The sequence below is a fragment of the Rana temporaria genome, chromosome 10 (genome assembly GCF_905171775.1).
Source record: "Rana temporaria chromosome 10, aRanTem1.1, whole genome shotgun sequence".
In the NCBI taxonomy this organism is placed as follows: domain Eukaryota; kingdom Metazoa; phylum Chordata; class Amphibia; order Anura; family Ranidae; genus Rana; species Rana temporaria.
In genome coordinates this window covers 72,107,691-72,128,978 of record NC_053498.1, presented here as the reverse complement: position 1 = coordinate 72,128,978, position 21,288 = coordinate 72,107,691, and the positions used below count along the sequence as shown (strand labels likewise).

Here is a 21,288-nt window from a genome sequence, read left to right as displayed (position 1 = left end):
TTTTATCATGTCCTGAATAAGGATGAGCTCTGGCGTGTTCGCATAGAACATGTGCAGAGCCCGCCAGGAAGTGTGCACAGCGCTGTGCTAATCACAGCCAGGGAGACATTGTCCCGATGCTCGGCTGCGGGGATCGTGAAATGTCTCCCTGGCTGTTATTAGCGCAGCGCTGTGCTCACTTCCTGGCGGGCTCTACATGTGTTCTATGTGAACACGCCAGAACTCATTCTTAGTCCTGAATAACGTATCCCTGTGTGTCTCTAGTGCGGGCACCACTCTGCTTTATCTCATTGAAGTTCCAGCTAACAGGAGGTGGTGGGCACTGCACACTTTCATTCATTATCTGGTTGTCTGGGTTGAACGGCAGTGTTGTTGGATTGTTCAGAAAAAGTATTACAAGCGTTATGTTTTCAGGTTGCTCCGTACCAAACCACGTGGTGTTGCCGCACTAAGCGGTTTGGTGGCCACTAAGGATGGGCTCGGGCGTGTTCACAACCCCACGTGCCCGCCAGGAAGCTGACCCTGCGCAGCACTAATCACAGGCAATGAAACAGTTTCCAACTCGCGGTTGCACAGATCAGGAAATGTCTCCCTGCCTGTGATTAGCACTGCGCAGTGTCAGCTTCCTGGCGGGCGCGGGCACGTGGAGTTGCAAACAAGCCCAAGCCCATTCTTGGTGGCCACACACAGGCTGAAGTTGTGAGACGGATTTTTTTGTGCCATTAAGTAATTGGCACCTGCATTGCAGCATGTTCACGTGTAGTGTGGGAAAGGCATAGAACACACCTTTCCTGCACTGCGTTCCATTGTAAACAGGCACTCAGTCACACCAGGTACCTATCTGTGATCAGTGCTAAGGGCCAACTTTGCCCACATGGGATTCTGCATATCCACCAGCAGGCGGTCCCATTCATGTCTGTTGGGATGCAGTTGTGGCCAGGGCCGCTGTTAGAAATCATGGGGCCCCCCTGAAAGGGGACCCACACTTGATCCTGACCCTGCCGCCTCCTCAAAAAAAAAATGCAGCTTTGTCCTCAAATGATATTTATCATTCTTTGTGATACCTTGGGCAGTGACAGCTGTAGAGATCTGGGGTTTATTAGACCCTTGATCCCTCTCTGCCCCCAAGGCAACTTATCGGCTTGATTGGTTGCTTTCCTGGCTGGTACCATCCAGATAAATTCAGAACCGAAAGTGATGAAATCCTCATAGCTTCAGCAGAGCAGAGAGAATTCTCTGCATAGAAAGACCAGGAAATACTTTGTCTTGATCACAACAGGAAACAAATTGCGATAACGATTCTGGACGATTAATCGTGCAGCTCTACCGTGCTGATAAAAGTCCCTGCACGGGAGATGCATGACTGCGCTCCCATGTGAATGGGCCCAGGGATGCATTCCCTGTCTTTCTATGATCACCCTCATTATCATCATAGGTTAGGATGAAGGAAAAAAGCTGGGACAGCCGCACTCCAAAAAAACTCCTCCTTTAATTAAAAATCACAAAATACATGCCACAGCAAAAAACAGCACAACAAAAGAAAAGCTGACGTTTCGCACTATGCCTTAGTGCTTCTTCATAGCTAATTATCATCATACAGTACCGGTGCTGTGGCTCAAAGCACCTGTACTGTTAGATAATCATGATGATGAATTGTACAACAGCTAACTATCAATGAAGATGATCACATTTAGCTATTGTGTAATTCTATCGTCTGCAACCCCCAGGGCATGACCTAGCCCTAGGAGAAGGGGGGAGTGTTGGCTGTGAATGAATCTTTTTGAAGAAAAATAATCCTCTGCAGCCTTGAAGGTTCCCACTTCCCTCACTCAGTAGTAACAGTGAGCTGTGACTGTCTGTGGATACACACAGACTCTACACTGATGACGATGATGACTGCTGCCACTAAATCCCCCTCTGCCCGAGCCCAGCCTCTCAGCATTTACTTGCTGAAGGAGGCAGGCAATGAAGAAGCTACTGCAACTTTATTGTCATTATTTACAAATGCGAGTGGGATGGGGTTAATCTGCCTGCACCCCGAATAAGGAACATTTCCCTCCATGATACTGCCTTCTGGGCTCATGTGAATGAACTAATGGGGCCAAGGGAATATGATGTAGATCACCCAGAATCCACGGGTGAATGGCAGAAGCATGGAAAAAGTACTGTAAAATTTGCTTGTGTTTTCAAACTGTCAAATCATCAAATGTCTGGTGTCATAACTGATCACGTGCAGCACCATAGCAGTTGCAGATCAAACAGAAGTAGCTTCCTCGGCTGTAAAGGATAGAAGGGTTTAATTGCGCTTTAACCACTTCAATACCGGCACTTTCCCTCCTTCCTGCCCAGGCCAATTTTCAGCGCTGTCACTTTTTAAATGACAATTGCGTGGTAATGCTACACTGTACCCAAACAAAATTTTTATAATTTTGTTCCCAGAAATATAACTTTTTTTTATTTGGTATTTGATCACCTCTGCGGTTTTTATTTCTTGCTAAACAAATAAAAATGACACTGATAGGCATTGCTGATGGGCACTGATTGGCATATCCCTGGTGGTCCAGGGTGGCACACCTGGTGGGCGTCCTTTGTGTGCATCCCTGGTGGTCCTGGGCAGGCATCCACGGGGGGGCTGTGTTGATAAACAATCAGCACAGAACCCCCCTGTCAGGAGAGCTGCCGATCGGCTCTCCCTTACTTGTGTCTGTCAGACATGAGTGAGGAAAAGCCGATGAATGGCTCTTCCTGTTTATACTTTGGTCAGCCGTGATTGGACACAGCTGATCACGTGGTAAAGAGCCTTCGTCAGAGGCTCTTCACCAAGATCGATGTTATGGTGTGCCAGACTCCCGTATTTTTCAATATGTTCAGGTGTTTTTAACCACTTAAGACCCAGCCAGGTTTTGCGATTCGGCACTGCGTCGATTTAACAGACAATTGCGTGGTCGTGCGACGTGGCTCCCAAACAAAATTGGCGTCTTTTTTTCCCCCCACAAACAGAGCTTTATTTTGGTGGTATTTGATCACCTCTGCGGTTTTTATTTTTTGCGCTATAAACAAAAACAGAGCGACAATTTTGAAAAAAATTCTTCTAATAAATATCCCCCAAAAATATATGAAAAAAATCATTTTAGGCCGATACGTATTCTTCTACCTATTTTTGGTAAAAAAAATTGCATTAAGCGTTTATCGGTTGGTTTGCGCAAAATTTATAGCGTTTACAAAATTGGGGATAGTTTTATTGCATTTTTATTTTTATTTATTTTTTTTACTACTAATGGCGGCGATCAGCGATTTTTTTCGTGACTGCGACATTATGGCGGACAATTTTGACACATTTTTGGGACCGTTTTTTAAAATGCATTGTTTACTGTGAAAATTACAATTGCAGTTTGGGAGTTAACCACAAGGGGGGCGCTGATGGGGTTATGTGTGACCTCATGTGTGTTTACAACTGTAAGGGGGTGTGGCTGTAGGTGTGACGTCATCGATTGTGTCCCCCTATAAAAGGGATCACACGATCGATGACGCCGCCACAGTGAAGAACGGGGAAGCTGTGTTTACACACAGCTCTCCCTGTTCTTCAGCTCTGGGGACCGATCGCGGGACTCCAGCGGCGATCGGGTCCGCGGACCCGGAGCTTCGGACCGGGTCGCAGGCGCGCGCCCATGACCCACGGCTGGGTACTAGCACAGGACGTACCTATACGTGTATGTGCCCAGCCGTGCCATTCTGCCGACGTAAATGTGCAGGAGGCGGTCCTTAAGTGGTTAACTAGCCTTGCAGGATAAATGTCATTTTTTGCATGTGTGCGCTATAATCGGTTTTGTATGGTCTTTGGTCTTATAGCAGCACCATCTTGGATGTATAGCTTTTTTAGGGTGTCCCCCCCCCCCAAGTATGTTTTTGTTTGTTTTGTGGTGCGTCAGACTGACACACCGCACCGCCATTTGCCACGCAACAACCGTCCCCGTCCCCCCCCGGGCACACGATTGCGGCTTATCCTGTTGGATGTCATATGACGCCCAGTCAGGATAACTGAACCACCGCCCGGCTGTCATTTTGGTATAGGACAGGCAGGCAGTCTGCAGATCGGTCTTTACAAACTCAGCAGTGCCTAAAAATGGAGAGCAACTGAGCATGTGCAGAGCAGGGTGAGACAGTGTATTGCTGGATTTTAAACCATATAGGCACTTATTATAATTTTTTTACATAGCTATACCTGCAAAAGGGACCAGCCTGAAGTGATCTGGCAGGACTTAAAGAGGAACTGCAGTCTGCTCACATCATTTGTAATAAAAACATCTTTGCCATTCTGAAGCTTCCCTCCAACCACTTTGCATATTATTTTATATATACTGTGATTGTGTACTTGCCAAATATGCTGCAGAAATCTCCCTCCACTGAGTCTGGCTGCATCTATTTTAACTGTTGGCAGCTGAAGATGCTGCCTGTTCACTTTACTTTACACACACAGAGGCACGCCTCCAGCCCTGCAGTTTTCATTGGCCCTCTTATGACTCACCCCCCTCCCTTGCTGGCAAACTCTCACAAGAGTTAGAGGGAGAGCTGTGCATGATGTCATCAGCCTAGGCTTTTTACCAGACAAGAAATAGGAAGCGGGCTGTATAAAGTTTTTACTGGCAGAAAAAAAAGGTTTACTATCCAAAGTTAAAACAACAAGGACAGAAGATTTAATAGATGGAAAGTTGAAAAAATAACTGAAGAGCCGCTTTAAGTTTCTGACCAAAGTTCCACTTTAATGTGTACTTCTTTCTTTACTTCCTGCTATGCTTAGGTTTCCTGCATAGCAGAGGAGCTAAACTGTGCCATCTTCTGCATTGATGTGTGTTGCGCTAACATGCTGTGCGTTCAAAGTAGGGCTTAGGCTGCGTTCACACGATCAGAATTTCCGACAACAATATCGTGGATTTTTTTTCCAACGGATTTTGGCTCAATCTTGTCTTGCATACACATGGTCGCACAAATGTTGCTCGGAAACTACTATCTCCAAGAACGCGGTGATGTACAACACTACAACGAGTCGAGAAAAAATAAGTTCAGTGATTCAGAGAATGCGTCAAATTGATTCCGAGCATGCGTAGAATTTTTGTGCGTCGGAATTGGTTACACACGTTCAGAATTTCCGACAAGAACTTTTGTTGTCTGAAAAATTGAGAACCAGCTCTCAAAATTTGTTGTCGAAAATTCCGACAGCAAATGTCCGATGGAGCCTACACACGGTCGGAATATCCGACCAAAAGCTCACATCGAACTTTTGTTGTCGGAAATTCCAATCGTGTGTACGCGGCATTAGTCTACTTTTTTCTACTGAAAACTAGTGCAATGCACCAGTGTGAACTGCTCCCATTCATATACCCTATATCTTTTTACAGGTCCTTGCATTGGTATGTGTAGCAGTCTGTCCCATGTGACGAGATGAAAACGCAGCTGCACTATTGGAAGTCAGTTGTTACATTATAGCAGGAAGTGCCATATCTCAATCTCCCCTGCAGCAGCAAAAAAAGCACCTGAGGTGTGCTGGAGGGGAGGTGAAAAAACTCAGTCAAGCAGCATCTTTGGTGCATGTTTGGAGCGCTAAGAAAAGCACCCTTTCCGTTAAAATGAATTGGAAGCGCTTCAAAAGTGCCTCCAAAATAGTTCTTGAGGCATTTTTTAAGTCACGTGACCTTCAAAAAAGCGCACCACTAACGCCTGAAAAGAGGTTAATGTTTTATGGCCAGTTTTCAAGCACCTCAGTGTGAAAGGGCTCTTGGGAAAAGTCTTAGGAAAAAAGTGTATGAACATTCTAGACGATCTGAGTGAAAGTGGGAGTGGGTACCTGTCAAAACCAGGTTCTAAGAGACGTTTGAAGACTTTTTACTTTATGCACCCTGACTTCATCTAACATAAAAAAAAAAGCTACAATTGGGTGTTAACATTTTTACATACTATATTATGAGTGAATTTGTTTACATGAGTTACTTAGACATAACACAGGTCTTTCTTACACGTACCTAGAATCATGTCCTTCTGGAGCACATGGTTCAAAGGATATGATAATGTCCTCTGCATACTTTGTGATTTCACACTCAGTATAGCACTTGTTTATATTTGTACAACATCTTCACATTTCAATGCATGGTTAATGATAGTGTACGATGGTTGATTTGTAAACTATACGTTTTCTTATAAAAGGAGTAAAACAATAAAATGTATTATGTTTCTCTTTTTGTGACTGCAGTGGGAAAACCATTGAAAGACTAACTGCATGCTGTAACGCATAGACAACAATGCGGTCGTTTCGTCAGGTTGGAGAGAAGCAGTTGCCCCATGAAATCATATTTATGTCATGGTCACCTAGAAGGGATCTTATTGCACTTGTTAACAAAACCGGAGAGGTAAGTTATGTGTTTGTATGAACACCTGGTAGACTCGGACCCCTTTAACGCTAGCGGAGCAATCAGATTTTCAGTTTGTCTGTTTTTCAGGCGGATCTGATCGAACCCTTCAGTCTCCTCTATGGAGTGGCGGGTGTCAATGGACATGTGTCTGCTCACACCTGCTGACATCCGATCCTATCCGCTAAATCAAACAGATGGGGATCTCTTCACTATTTGTCTGGCAAATTCGATGACAGTTGGATGGAGACTGACAGTCTGTTTACATTCGACGGCCCATAGAGGAGAATAGGCTGTGTCTGTGTCCACTTTGTCTCTGTGACCACTTTGTGGCCATCCGCCTGCTCAGCCTAGATCAGCGGACAAGTTCCTCACTGAGCAGACGACCTCCAATAGAGATGGCTCCATGTGGAAGGGGCCTTAAATGCAGCAATATATAATTTTAATAACAGAAACCTGGCTCACAAAAAGTGAACCTCCGCTTTTTGGATCCCTCCCCCACTTCGGTGTCACATTTGGCACCTTTCAGGGGGGAGGGGGGGTGCAGATATCTGTCTGAGACAGGTATTTGCACCACTTCCGGGTTCTGGCTCCCGCGGGGAGTCCAGCCTCGTAACGTCACACCCTTGCTGTCTTCTGGGAAACACTGTTCCCAGGAAAGAGCGGGGACCAGTGACGGCGCGCCGCGATCCTCGCTCATGCACAGTAGGGAATCGGGCAGTGAAGCCACAAGGCTTCACTTCCTGATTCCCTCACCGAGGATGGCGGCGGAAGCAGCCGAGGACCAATCGTTTGCTCAGCCTCATCTGCTGACATCGCAGGCGCGCTGGACAGGTAAGTGTCCATTTTTTAAAAGTAAGCAGCTTAGTTTCTTTATCGTACATCACGGGACACAGAGCGGCATATTCATTACTATATGGGTTATATGGAGTACCTTCAGGTGATGGACACTGGCAATCTCAAAAACAGGAAGTGCCCCTCCCTATATAACCCCCTCCCATAGGAGGAGTACCTCAGTTTTTTCGCCAGTGTCTTAGGTGTTGGTCATGGTTTAGCTTGCCTCCACATCCTTGGGATTAAGGTGGGCTAACCGGTTCTGTCCAAAGGCCTCAGTGCTAAAGTGGTCAGCAACCGGACCCCAAACCATTGGGGTATAGCCCATAATGCTTTCTGTCACAGAGAGCTGGACTCTGGGCCCAGAACTTAGAAACCTTTGGGGGCCTAATGTTTCTGTTGCCAGGGTGCTATATGGGCCCAGGACAGTGGATCCTTCATAGGAACCCAGGGCCTGAAGGTCTAGACGCCCCACGGAGATGGGGGAAGATTGGACCTCTTGCTGTGCAAAGTCCTGCGGCATGGAGCAGGTAAGTGAAGGGGAAACTTGCGGAACTTGGTTCACAGCAGGTTTTGTCTGGGGGAAGGTCACAGCGGGACATGCCTATGGTTTATGCGCTGCATCTGGCAAGGTGAGTCACATATCTTAAGATAGGATGACTCTATATGTGTATAATCCCCATAATTGTGACCTCCCTGGTAGTATTGCAACTGGTGCTAGTAGCATTGAAAAGGGCCTGTGTGTATAGTGACAATTCTCTTTAAGAGAAGCCCCTGGGAATCTATTGAGGTTTCTTATGTAGAGAGTGAATGCTCTTACCTGCAAGCCTGCTCAGAGAGGTCCAGGCGGTTGCTGCAGAAAGATAAATGCCGCTCTGTGGATCCTGGCCTGGACGACAGGATCAGCCTCTGACCTCCTCGTGTGGGCCTCCCCCCCCCCCCCGCCGGCGGGCGCGCGCGCGCGTCCCCGTGATATGGGCGCAATTTCGCGCCGTTTTTCTGAAAGGGAAGGGCGGGCCCGTAGGTAAAAGGAAGGGGCGGCCCTTCCAAAAGAGTTCCCAGCTCAGTGATGTGTTGGAACTGAGAGAGGAAGGACCAGAGCGGCAGAGTGGGGCGCCGAGGACACACAGTGGCCAAAGAAAAGTATTACAGTCTTCAAACAGACTGTCTTTCACCCTAAAGATAGGGTTTCTTTTTTCTTTTTCTTTTCAGCAGTTTTTATTGGCAAATACTACTAAGGGGGACAGAATGGTTTTTCTTTCTTTGGTTTAAAAAAAAAAAAAAAAAAAAAAGAAACAAACCAAGATTAATAAGGAAAGGCATTTTTTTCCCCAGAAAGGGTTTGTGGGCAACAACTATTTATTTTCCCAAACACCATTAAGTAGCGGGCGTACCTCGGTATTGTACCATGGCATCTGGTTCGGAGGGTACAAAAGGTGGGGATTCCCCCAGAGGGTCCGGGGTCTCGGACAAAGTCTTACCGCTACTTTCCCCAGAAGGAGCCTTGGTGAGACCATCGGGATCTGGGGCTGGAGCTGGCACGGGTCAGTCCAACCCTAGGGTGGTCACGGACGAGGTACTGTCCACCTCTCTAAAGGAGATGGAAAAAAGAATGGAAAAAATGATAGCCAAGGCTATGTGGGGCAGAAAACGGAATAGATCTCCGTCGCCCGAGCGTGAACCCTCAGATGAGGAGGTCCCTTCCGCAGAGGAATGGGAAGACCTCTTGGACAAGGACCAAGTAGGTTCAGGGATCGAGGATCCGGGTACGGAGGAGTCTGGCGCAGCCTCCCAAGGGGAGAGCTGGTGGGTTCAAGTTTTAACAGACTTGGTCCATAGGACGTTCAACTTGCCAGTACCAGATCTCCAAGTATCAACGGTCTCAGCTTTGGGCTCACTAAGAGCGCCTCAAACCAATGCGGTTTTTCCGATCCATCCTCTACTAGAGGAAGTTATGTTCCAAGATTGGGCCAAGCCAGATAGAATCTTTGTACCACCAAAGAGATTCTCTGCCTTATATCCTATGGAAGAGAAATTTTCCAAGAGATGGGCAGCCCCGGCTGTAGACGCAGCCATCTCATGTGTTAACAAGTCGTTAACATGCCCTGTAGAAAACATACAGGTGTTCAAGGATCCGGTTGATAAACGCTTGGAAACGCTACTGAAAACCTCCTTCACTACTGCAAGGGCAGTAGTGCAGCCAGCTGTGGCTGCAATTGGGGTTGCGCAAGCATTATCGGATCAAGCTAAGCAGATGCTTAAACTTATTCCTGCCCAGCAGGCAGAAGAATTTTCGGACGTCCCTAGGGCCATACGATTTACGGTAGATGTGATTAAGGATTCGATCCAGCAAGCGTCACGTCTATCATTATCCCTTATCCATATGAGAAGACTCTTATGGTTAAAGAGCTGGGAGGCAGAGCCCCCATGCAAGAAGCTCCTGGTAGGGTTCCCCTTCCATGGAGGACGACTCTTCGGAGAAGACCTGGACAAATACATCCAGACCATTTCAAGCGGAAAAAGTACTCTTTTGCCCACCAAGAAGAAGTTTCGGGGGCCTGCGTTTAAACGACAGTACTCCCCTGGGCAGGGGCCCTCCAATACCAAACAGTATCGACGGCCTCCTGCAAGATCAAATTTTAACAAGTCGCAGGGACAGGCCGGCGCAGGCAAGAAGCAGTGGTTTCGCAAGCCAGCAAAGCCAGCCCCCAAGCCGGCCTTATGAAGGGGCGCCCCCAACCTCGAAGGTGGGGGGAAGACTGCGTCTCTTTACAGAGGTTTGGGAGGCCAGCATTCCCGACAAATGGGTACGGTCCTCCGTGGCTACAGGCTACAAACTAGACTTCCTAAAGTTTCCTCCTCCTCATTTTCAGGAGTCAAGAGTACCAAACGATCCGAAGAAGGGAGCCGCATTAATAGCGGCATTGAATCATCTACTCTCTCAGGAGGTAATAGTAGAGGTACCAGTCCAAGAACAGGGGCTAGGTTTCTACTCCAACCTATTCATTATCCCAAAGCCCAACGGCGATGTCAGGCCAATTTTGGACTTAAAAATGGTAAATGCATACCTAAAGGTCCACTCATTTCGGATGGAATCCGTGCGGTCAGCAGTTGCCGCACTTCAGAAGGACGATTTTATGGCATCCATAGACATAAAGGATGCTTACCTTCATGTTCCAGTTTACCAGCCACATCAAAGATTTCTACGCTTCTCGGTGGCTCTACGTCATTTCCAATTCGTGGCGCTTCCCTTCGGGTTGGCTACGGCCCCCCGGGTGTTCACGAAGGTCCTAGCTCCAATCCTAGCCAATCTAAGGATTCAAGGGGTCACAATCCTAGCATACCTGGACGACCTCCTAGTCATAGATCACTCGTCTCCTGGCTTGAAACAAGCAGTGGCCCTCACAGTTCAGTACCTCGAGAGGTTCGGCTGGGTCCTAAATCGAGAAAAATCAGCATTCCAGCCCACAAGGCAGTTGGAATATCTCGGCATGAGATTAGACACAGAACAACAGAGGGTGTTTCTGCCTCTGATAAAAGTCAAAGCCATCAAGGAATTAATTCTACTGGTTCTAAGCAAGAAGGAACCAACTGTTCGCCTATGTATGCGGTTACTAGGCAAGATGGTGGCCACATTCGAGGCGGTACCGTACGCCCAGAGCCACACTCGCATCCTCCAGGCAGCCATCCTGTCAGCCTGGAGCAGAAGGCCACAGGCCTTAGATATCCCTTTGCCGCTCTCATCAAGAGTCCGACAAAGTCTGTGTTGGTGGTTAGACCCTCAGAATCTACTGAAGGGGAAGTCTTTCAGCCCAGTGGCTTGGAAGATAGTAACCACAGACGCCAGCCTAACAAAAAATGTATTTTTTCTCAACTAAGTTGGATTTATTATGATTTGAGTATATCTCTAAATTAAATCCTTTTGTCTTAGGAAGATGTTCTCCCTCCCCTCATTGTAAGCATTGCTTTGGGACATCCCATATAGTAATGAATATGCCGCTCTGTGTCCCGTGATGTACGATAAAGAAAAAGAGATTTTTAATACAGCTTACCTGTAAAATCTTTTTCTTGGAGTACATCACGGGACACAGAGCTCCCACCCCTCTTTTGGGGACCATTTTGGGAGGCATACTGCTTGCTACAAAACTGAGGTACTCCTCCTATGGGAGGGGGTTATATAGGGAGGGGCACTTCCTGTTTTTGAGATTGCCAGTGTCCATCACCTGAAGGTACTCCATATAACCCATATAGTAATGAATATGCCGCTCTGTGTCCCGTGATGTACTCCAAGAAAAAGATTTTACAGGTAAGCTGTATTAAAAATCTCTTTATTTGTAGCTGCTGGCTTTTTAAAAAAAAATGGGTGGACCTCTGCTTTAACCTTCACAAGGCTGGAAGACAGCCACTCGGCAGTATGCGATGCTGAGGACACACTGCAGGAATGATTTTAGGAGAAGCAGCCAGCCGCCTACATGTAATGCCATACACTCCATTAAACACACCTATTGTTTGGTGCTGTATCCCAAAAACAAATATAATAAACTTCAACTTTATTCATAAGGCTAACTTTGTCTTTTCTGTCATCTGAATAAGTAGCAGTCCTCATCTGATCAAACAACCAATCAAGTGACAGCTGTTAAAACAACATGAATTAAAGGGGTTGTAAAGGAAACATTTTTTTCCCTAAATAGCTTCCTTTATCTTAGTGCAGTCCTCCTTCACTTACCTCATCCTTCCATTTTGCTTTTAAATGTCCTTATTTCTTCTGAGAAATACTCACTTCCTGTTCTTCTGGCTGTAACTCCACACAGTAATGCGAAGCTCTCTCCCTGGTGTGGAGAAAGCCTCTTGAGGGGGCGAGCAGGAGTGTCAGGACGCCCACTAACACACAGCTCCTTTCTCTATCTGCAAAGTAGAGAGTGTCCTGACACTCCTGCTCGCCCCCTCAAGAGGCTTTCTCCACACCAGGGAGAGAGCTTCGCATTACTGTGTGGAGTTACAGACTGAAGAACAGGAAGTGAGTATTTCTCAGAAGAAATAAGGACATTTAAAAGCAAAATGGAAGGATGAGGTAAGTGAAGGAGGACTGCACTAAGGTAAAGGAAGCCATTTAGGATTTTTTTTTTTACCTTTACAACCCTTTTAAAAGCATATATTGAAAACTTATTTTACTTACAATTTAACCAAATAATTATAGACTCATGAAGATTTTATTTTACATTTTAACACCTTGTATAATACTTTTTAATGTACTCCTTGAGTCTGCTATTGCCTCAGTGTGTGCAGGGTAAATCCTACAGTGGTGACCTATAAACTACTTTAGGCAATCTGCAGCTAAATCTTTCGTGCCCCAAAGGTGCTTTAGGGCTGAGCAGCATAATAGTGATGTAGTGGTCATCAGACTGGATAACAGCACATCGTAGGGGTCAAAGGCATCCGAAACGCCTGAAAGTTGTCAATGCCGAGGATTCTGATATACCGGTAAGCTGTACCACGTCAGCTGAGTGAAGATGGGAGACATGGGCAAGGTTAGACCACTGATTGAATGTTCATCATTGCAGACTAGTGATGTCATTGTCCCTTAATAGACACTGAGTGAGTGAGTGAGTGAGTGACTTATATAGCGCAGCAAATGCGAACTTAATCGCCTCAAGGCGCTTGACATCCAGAGTCGAACCGGTCCTTCAGAAGAGGTGGGTCTTTAGTTTTTTCCTAAAAGCCCGATGGTTTTCCTCCAAGCGGATGGTAGCTGGTAGAGCATTCCAGAGCCGAGGTCCTTGGACCGAAAATCTGCGTTCTCCCTTCGATTTGTAGCGGGATTTGGGAATTTGGAGAAGGTTTTGGTTGGTTGATCGGAGCACGCGCTTGGTGACGTAGGGTTTTATTTTCTCGCTTAAGTATTGGGGAGCGTTCCCCTGTATACATTTGTGGGTGAGGCAGAGTGTCTTGAATGTCACCCTGTCCTGTACGGGCAGCCAGTGGAGGGATCTCAAGGCCGGGGAGACTGATTCCCATGGCTTTTTACCTGTTACCAGTCTGGCTGCCGTGTTCTGGACGACTTGTAGACGTGACATCTGGTATTTCGGTAGTCCTAAATAGAGGGAATTTGCGTAGTCGAGTCGTGAGTTGATGATGACTCCCATACTCGCCCTATTGACAAATCCGCCATTAGACTCTCTCACCAAAGACCCTTTATCAACGACCCATTACTACTCTCGCATTCTCCTCTTTTTTTTTTAGTTCATTCTACTGGCCTAGGGTCCAGACAAGTCAGTATGATCAAGTTGTTAGCTCACATGCTAAGCCATGGTTTCGCCAAAGACCAGCTTATCTGTGTTTTGTTATCTGTTTTGTTGTTCTGTTTTTCTTTTCTTTTTCCGAAGTTCATAAAATAGCTATATGCAACGTGTTGAATTGCTGTACCCATGTACTTTTTGAACTTTGTAAACTGTTTTTTTCCTTAATAAAAACTTTTATTGTAAAAAAAATAAATCTATTCTTTGCAGGGAACTGCTTTTGGGATTTGTGTGGTGACAAGTTTTGCTTTAAACTGTGATTAATGACTAAATCGGTATATAAGATAATTATGTTAATATGATTTCCTTTTAGGTGTTGCTGCATCGACTGGCAAATATTCAGAGAGTGTGGAATTTACCTCCAAATGAGAATACAGGGAAAGAAGTGTCATGCCTGGCATGGCGACCTGATGGCAAAAGTAAATTGAGTTTGTTGTGTTTTATGTATTCAGTGCATTTTGGTATCTTTATGACAGTGTCCTAAGACCAATTTTGTTTTTTACTTATAGTTTTGGCTTTTGGCCTGGCTGATACCAGACGTGTTGTGCTTTGTGACGTGGAAAAGCCAGAGACTCTACATTCATTTTCTGTAGAAACAACAGTGTCCTGCATGCACTGGATGGAAGTGACAGAGGAAAGCAGGTAAGTACTTAAAGGTTGGGATAAGTGTGGCCATAGATGGGCAGATATCTTTCTGAGGACAATGCGAGATGTACTAGCGTTATTGAAGAACTCTGGGCACTATGCCAGTGCTTAAACATACTGTGGGCCTTTGTGGCTATAACAGATTTTGCATATCCCATATTATGGCTTTGGGGACACTGCAATACACTGTAGTAGCATTTTTTACATGCAAGGATCAACTTCCCCCTGCCACCAGAAACATACAAGTTGCTTGTATGTTACCATAGGCCATTAAGGAAGCGCCTTCAGTGTTTTTGGCAGTTACTGTGGCAACAAGCTTATTTTCTTCCAAAGCCCAGCTGGAATAGTTTTGGTAGTGGTAGTTAAATGTTTAAAACCATTAAAATGCAATAACCTTACATTGCCTTCTGCTTTCCTATTGTTTTGCTTTTAAAAGGAACATGCTCTTTGCCCATGCAGGGCAAAGAAACAGGATGTCTTTAATAGTGGGACCCACCAAAAACACATAGCTTTTAAAATCTCACCACCTGAAGCACAGAAGAATCTCTGCAATCTCTAATTACACGTAACAAACTTTATTACTCCTAGTATCCAAAGACACAGTTTTTAGCCAAGGATAGGATGTTGTTCTAGTAACCCCTTGCTGCTGAGTGTATGCACATATGAAGCCTTACCAAAGTCGGTCGTCTTTTGTGGACCTTCACGTGTGCATACCTGTGCTGGATGTCCGCTGCACAGAGTGCTGCCAGCAATAAGACCGATTTGCCAACAACCTTTTTGGGAGAAGGGCTCTTGACCACATGATCGTTGTGATTTCCTGTGATTTGGCAATCACAGTGATCAGCAACAGCAAAGCCCGCCACAGTACTCTTTTTTTTTTTTTTTTTTTTTTTTTTTTTCCTCTTGAATGGAGAAAAAGATACATTGTATCTTTTTCTCCAAGCTAGAGGATAAAATATAAAGTCTATTTTAGAAAAAATGCAAAATGTGCCACTATTGCTTCTGGGCCCTTCTAAAAACGCTAAGTAATATACACATATGTGGTATCCCTGTTTTCATCAGGAGTTGTAACATTTATTTTGGGTTGTTCTTTGGTGGTGGGTTATAGTAATGGCAAGAAGTATTCAGTACAGTTCAATTTCACAATATAACTGTATGTTTTACTATTTTGGGCTATATTTTTCCTTTGATACAGTAGAACCTTGGATTACGGGCATAATCCGTTCCAGGAGAATGTTCGTAATCCAAAGTACTTGCATATTAAAGCGAGTTTCCCCATTGAAGTAACTGGAAATGAAAAAAATTAGTTCCGCATTGACTTCAATGGCATGCAATACTGCATGCGGCCAGAGGCGGGGGGCGCCGGAGAGCCTCAGAAAGGCCCAAGGACAGTTCGGCTGACCTCGGAAAGACTCCGTTCCCGAGCCTTTCCGAGGTCAGCCGAACTGTCCTCAGGCCTTTCCATGCATTTCCGAATGGCGAGGATCAGCGCTGTTTGGCTCCGGCACTCCCCCCACCTCAGGCCAAAAGCGGCGGTACTGCACACCTCTTTGGCCTGAATCCTACTCGTTTTGCGAGACAACACTCGCAAACCGAGTTAGGATTTTTAGAAATGCAGTGCTCGTATTGCGAAACGCTCGTTAACCGCGTTACTCGCAATCCGAGGTTCCACTGTAATTGAAAATAGATTTTTTTTTAACCTTTCCCTTTCTTGGTTATAAACGATGTGCCTGATATTCTGTTTTTCTGTTTATAGCATCTTGACATCATTTTATAAGGCAGAAAACGAATCTAACATTCTACCAAAGTTACCAGCACTGCCAAAAAAGTAAGTCCATTTTAATTATTCAAATGTAAATGTAGAAATGTTCATTTGTTAAAAAAAAAAGTGGAAATGTAATAAAGTTAGTTATTTAACCGGTTCCCGACCTGTGCCCTTCCTTTAACGGGGACAGAATGGCACCCCTGCACGAAAACTGGGTTCCCTTTTGGAGCCGCCAGAGGCTGCACAGCGGGGGACCCGATGTGCGTGGCCGGCGGTTGCGGAGGTGATCAAACACCACTTAACCACTTAAGACCCGGACCAAAATGCAGCTAAAGGACCCGGCCAAGTTTTGTGATTCGGCACTGCGTCGCTTTAACAGACAATTGCGCGGTTTTGGCTGGTTCAGTTGCCCAACCTGCTGTAGCAGCAGTGGGTATGTGTCAGGTCCTCAAGGATCAGGTAAAACACAGGCTGAAGGATCTGCCTCCGGAACAAGTCAAATTGTGGGAGAATTTTCCTAAAGCCTTATGTTTTTCAATAGATGCTATGAGAGATTCGATTCAACAAGCATCTCGCCTAACACTCCAGCTGGTGCATATGTGCAGAATTTTTTGGCTAAAGCATTGGTCAGCAGAGGCTCCATGCAAAAAGCTTTTGGCCAGTTTCCCCTTCCATGGCGAACGCCTCTTTTGGGTTAGATTTGGAAAAATATATCCAAAAGATATCGAGTGGGTAGACCGCTCTATTACCAGAGAAGAAAAAAAACAAGCGGCCTTATTTTAAACATTCTCTCTCCCTGACTCCTGGTAAATCTACCTCCAGCCAGTGGCGATTGCATTTTCAGCCAGCCACAAAGGCTAAAGAAGACCAGGCCCAAAAGAACAAGAAGCCGTGGGGTTCAAAAGCTAACAAGCAAAACCCCAAAGCCTCTCTATGAAGAGGCGCCCCTGCTCGGCCGAGAATTCATGGCGTCTATAGTTCATTTACATGTGCCTATCTATCCCACTCATCAAAAGTTCTTAAAGGGTCACTAAAGGAATTTTTTCTTTTAGCTAAATAGCTTCCTTTACCTTACTGCAGTACTGGTTTCATGTCCTCATTGTTTGTTTTTGCTTTGAAGTAGCTGTAATTCTGCTGTGATCTCCACACTTCCTGGTTGCCTGTTTCCTTACAACCATCATACTGGGAGATTTTCACGGTGGTCTAAGCTGTCATTACTGTGTGTCTAAAACTCCTCAGAACCAATCAGATTCATTTTAAAAACAAAACACTGCCCTGGATTTGTTGTTTTTGTTCTGTGAGTCTTCCCGACTCACCTCTCACCCGGAACTTCATGTATGTACCTTTAAAACCGAACGTGAAACTAGAGGCACATTATATGATAGATTAAATTCAATTTTTAATCATTTTTAAAAGGAATCAGTTAACTTGTATGTCTCTATGCCCTGTAAACAGTCATTTCAGCAAAAACATTTTTTTCCTTTAGTGACCCTTTAAGGTTCGCGGTAGAACTTCGCCACTTCCAGTTTGTGGCTCTGCCCTTTGGTGTGGCTACCGCGCTCCGGGTATTTACAAAGGTACTAGCCCCTCTGTTGGCAAATCTGAGGGCACAGGACATAGCGATAAGTCTATCTAGATGATCTACTTGTGATAGATCAGTCAGTGGCAGGATTAGATCATGCTGTGCTCACCACTATCAAATACCTGAAGCATTTAGGATGGATTGTAAACCTACAAAAATCCTCTCTACAAGCCCAAAGAAGGGTAGAGTATTTGGGCATGATCATAGACACAGCCCAAAGCAGGGTATTCCTGCCGGAGCCAAAGATCAAGTCTCTAAAAGACCTGATCCACAAGGTCAAGGCAAAGAAAGGCCGTCTATTCGCCTTTGCATGAGGCTATTAGGGAAGATGGTAGCCTCCTTTTGAGGCTGTCCCTTATTCCTAATTTCATTAGAGACTACTTCAAGGCAGTATTTTAGCCGCCTGGAACAGGAAGATCTTCACAGGTGTGCCAAAGCTTCAGTTGGTGAACTTGTGGAAAGGAAAATCTTTTCTCCCAGTTACCTGGAAGGTGGTGTCTACAGATACCAGCCTATTGGGCTGGGGAGCAGTGTTAGAAGAAGCTTCAGCCCAGGGAACCTGGGCCAAAACCGAAAAAAGAACCTGCCCATCAACATACTTGAGATTCGGGCAGTATACTTAGCCCTCAGAACCTGGACACACAGGTTACAGGGCCACCCGGTTCGGATTCAATCCGACAATGCTACTGCAGTAGCTTAAATCAATCACCAAGGAGGCACTTGCAGTCAGGGTTCTCAGAAGGAGGTGAATCGGATTTTTGCATGGGCAGAAGAGCATGTTCCTTGTCTCTCTGCAATCTTCATTCCAGGGGTAGAAAACTGGCAAGCGGACAATCTGAGTCGGCAGCAGCTGTCACCAGGAGAGTGGTCTCTCCACCCCGAGATCTTTCAGGCCATATGCCAGAGATGGGGGACCCAGGATGTAGTCCTGCTAGCTTCCAGGTTCAACAGGAAGCTGGACAACTTTGTACCCAGGACGAGAGATCCTCTAGCCTGCGGATCGGATGCTCTAATTCCCTGGAATCAGTTCTCACTGATCTATGCATTTCCTCCAATCGCTCTCTTACAGAGGCTACTTTGCAGGATCAAGAAGGAAAGAATTCCTGTACTCCTAGTGGCTCCAAATTGGCCCAGAATGAATGCCCTGGTATGCCGAGATCATAAAGATGGCGTAGGAAAACCATGGAAGCTTCTGCTTCGTCACAATCTGCTGTCGCAGGGTCCAGTGTTCTATCTTTCCTTACAAAAGCTAAATTTGACAGTCTGGCTGCTGAGACCCACATTTTGAAGAAACTAGGGATTTCAGGTCCAGTTCTTTCTACACTCCTTAATGCTAGAAAGCCAGCCTCCAGACTTATCTACTATAGCGTCTGGAAGGCATATGTTTACTGGTGTGCAACCAAGAAATGGAATCCTCAGAAGTATGACATAAGTAGGATTCTCGCCTTTTGCCAGGTAGGAGTGGATATGAAATTAGCCCTTAGTACCATCAAGGGTCAAATATCGTCTCTATCTGTCTTTTTTCAAAGACCGCTGGTATCTCATTCCCTAGTTCGAGCTTTCATTCAAGGGGGTATTGCAGATCAATCCGGCAGTCAAGTCTCCCTTGTGCCCATGGGATTTGAATTTGGTATTGTCAGTGTTGCTAAGGCAACCCTTTGAATCTATTCGCCAGATTCCTCTGATCCTTTTTAGCAGGAAATTGGCCTTTTCTGCTAGAAGAGTATCTGAATTAGCAGCTCCTTTATTGTAAAGAGCCTTATTTAATTTGTCACAAAGACACAATTGTACTACGACCCCATCCTGCCTTTTTACCTAAGGTGGTGTCGGCTTTTAAATTAAATCAAGACATTGTTCTGGCTTCTTCTTTTCCGGCTCCACATACGGCGTAAGAAAAATTATTACACTCTCTAGATCTCGTGAGAGCAGTAAAGGTGTATCTGCAGGCAACCGCTCAGATACGCAAAACAGATGTTTTGTTTATTTTGCCAGATGGTCCCAAGAAGGGACAAGCGGCATCAAAATCCACTATCCCCAGGTGTATTCGACAAACAATTATTCAAGCCTATGGTTTAAAGAACAGGACTCCTCCTTTTTCTGTTAAGGCGCACTCTACCGGGGAGATAAGTGCTTAATGGGCAGTGCATCACCAGGCTTCGTTGGCTCAGATATGTAAAGCTGCAACTTGGTCTTCAATCCACACATTTTACAAATTCTATCAAATAGATGTGAAAGGACATGAGGATGCCGCCTTTGGGCGAAGTGTGCTGCAGGCAGCAGTATAGGGCTTCTTGTCCGTATCGGCCTGCTTGATCTGTGTCTCCCACCCTTCATTGAGCCATTATGTAAAGAATGGCTCTGTGTTTCATGGTGTACGATAAGGAAAACAGGATTTTTAAAACGGCTTACCTGTAAAATCTTTTTTTGGAGTACACCACGGGACACAGAGGTCCCCCACCTTCTTATGGGAACCTTATTGCTTGCTACAAAACTGAGGTATTTCCCTGATGGGAGGGGTTATATGGAGGGGAACTCTTCAATTGGTTGTGCCAGTGTCCAATCACCGCTGGTGACCCTTAACCCATTATGTAAAGAATGACTCTGTGTCCCGTGGTGTACTCCAAGAAAATAATTTTACAGGTAAGCTGTTTTAAAAATCCCTTTTTTTTTAAACAAACCTGGAATTTTGCATTAAAACCCAATTCCAGCCAAACCTTTTATTTTTTTGGGTATTAGAATGTTTGAGGTTTTTATTCCAGTTTGTGTCATCTTTGCAGAGATTTATTCTTACTTTCTAAGCAGAACAACCACACCATGACAGGAAAAAAAAGGGCAATAAAAAAAAATAAAAAAACCTTATGCCCCGTACACACCATCACTTTATGTGATGAAAAAAAACGACACTTTCTGTGAAGTAAAAAATGACGTTTTTGAAACTTCAATTTTCAAAGACGAAGTTGCCTACACACCATCGTTTTTCTCACAATGTTCTTGCAAAGTGAGGTTACGTTCCACCACGTTTTACCATTGAAGCTTGCTTCATAAGTAGCTTCTGGGCATGCGTGGATGAAAAAACGTCTTAGAAAACGATGTTTTTTGCTACACACGGTCAATTTCTGTAAAGTAAAAAGTGCACTTTTGAAAAACGACACATAAAATTGAAGCATGCTTCAATTTTTTTTGGTCGTTTTTTACAAGACATAAAACGACGTTTTCCCCCACACACAGTCAATTAAAGTGACGTTTTTAAAAACGTCATTTTTTTTCATCACATAAAGTGATGGTGTGTACGCGGCATAACAGATATTCCAATTCCTCTCAATTCTACTAAATTACTCCCTGTGTCACTGTCAACAGAAAATCTGTCTTCAACAGAGATGCACATCAGTAAAAATCTAGACATTCTCCATTTGTGCAGAAGTTAAAAAAAATAAACCTTGCTATGGTTGGGCTTTAAGCTGAGACCCTGAAAAGGATTATTAGTCATCATATTTACTCATCTTGAAGGTATTGTCTGTGTAGACCATTCCTTTTTTTTGCTTCCACTGTCAATTTGTTGTTAGTAAGACATTGTACTAGGTTCAAGGCCAAGCAAAGAGAAAAGAGTGTGCAATAATTATGTAGCTTTAAGTGTTCTATAAGTATTACTGGCCCTTTATTATGTACTTATGTTTTTATTTATTTTTTGTTTTCTTTTGTTTACTAGTTACAATGCCACTGCAAAAATCTTTAGGTAAGTTTTTTTTTTTTTTTCTAGTTTCGTAT

The 21,288-nt window shown here is 44.9% G+C and overlaps 1 protein-coding gene across 3 annotated transcripts in view; it reads left to right on the top strand.

The window, feature by feature from the left end:
• Positions 1–21,288, top strand: part of ANAPC4 (anaphase promoting complex subunit 4) — a 90,947-nt gene that overhangs the window by 606 nt on the left and 69,053 nt on the right. For all 3 annotated transcript variants that reach the window (XM_040325447.1, XM_040325449.1, XM_040325448.1), the window contains exons 2-6: positions 6,245–6,401; positions 13,845–13,950; positions 14,041–14,173; positions 15,933–16,004; positions 21,230–21,256. In XM_040325447.1, coding sequence (XP_040181381.1) covers positions 6,294–6,401; positions 13,845–13,950; positions 14,041–14,173; positions 15,933–16,004; positions 21,230–21,256 — 446 coding nt within the window. In that variant the 5' untranslated portion in view covers positions 6,245–6,293. The remainder of the gene's footprint in view (positions 1–6,244; positions 6,402–13,844; positions 13,951–14,040; positions 14,174–15,932; positions 16,005–21,229; positions 21,257–21,288) is intronic.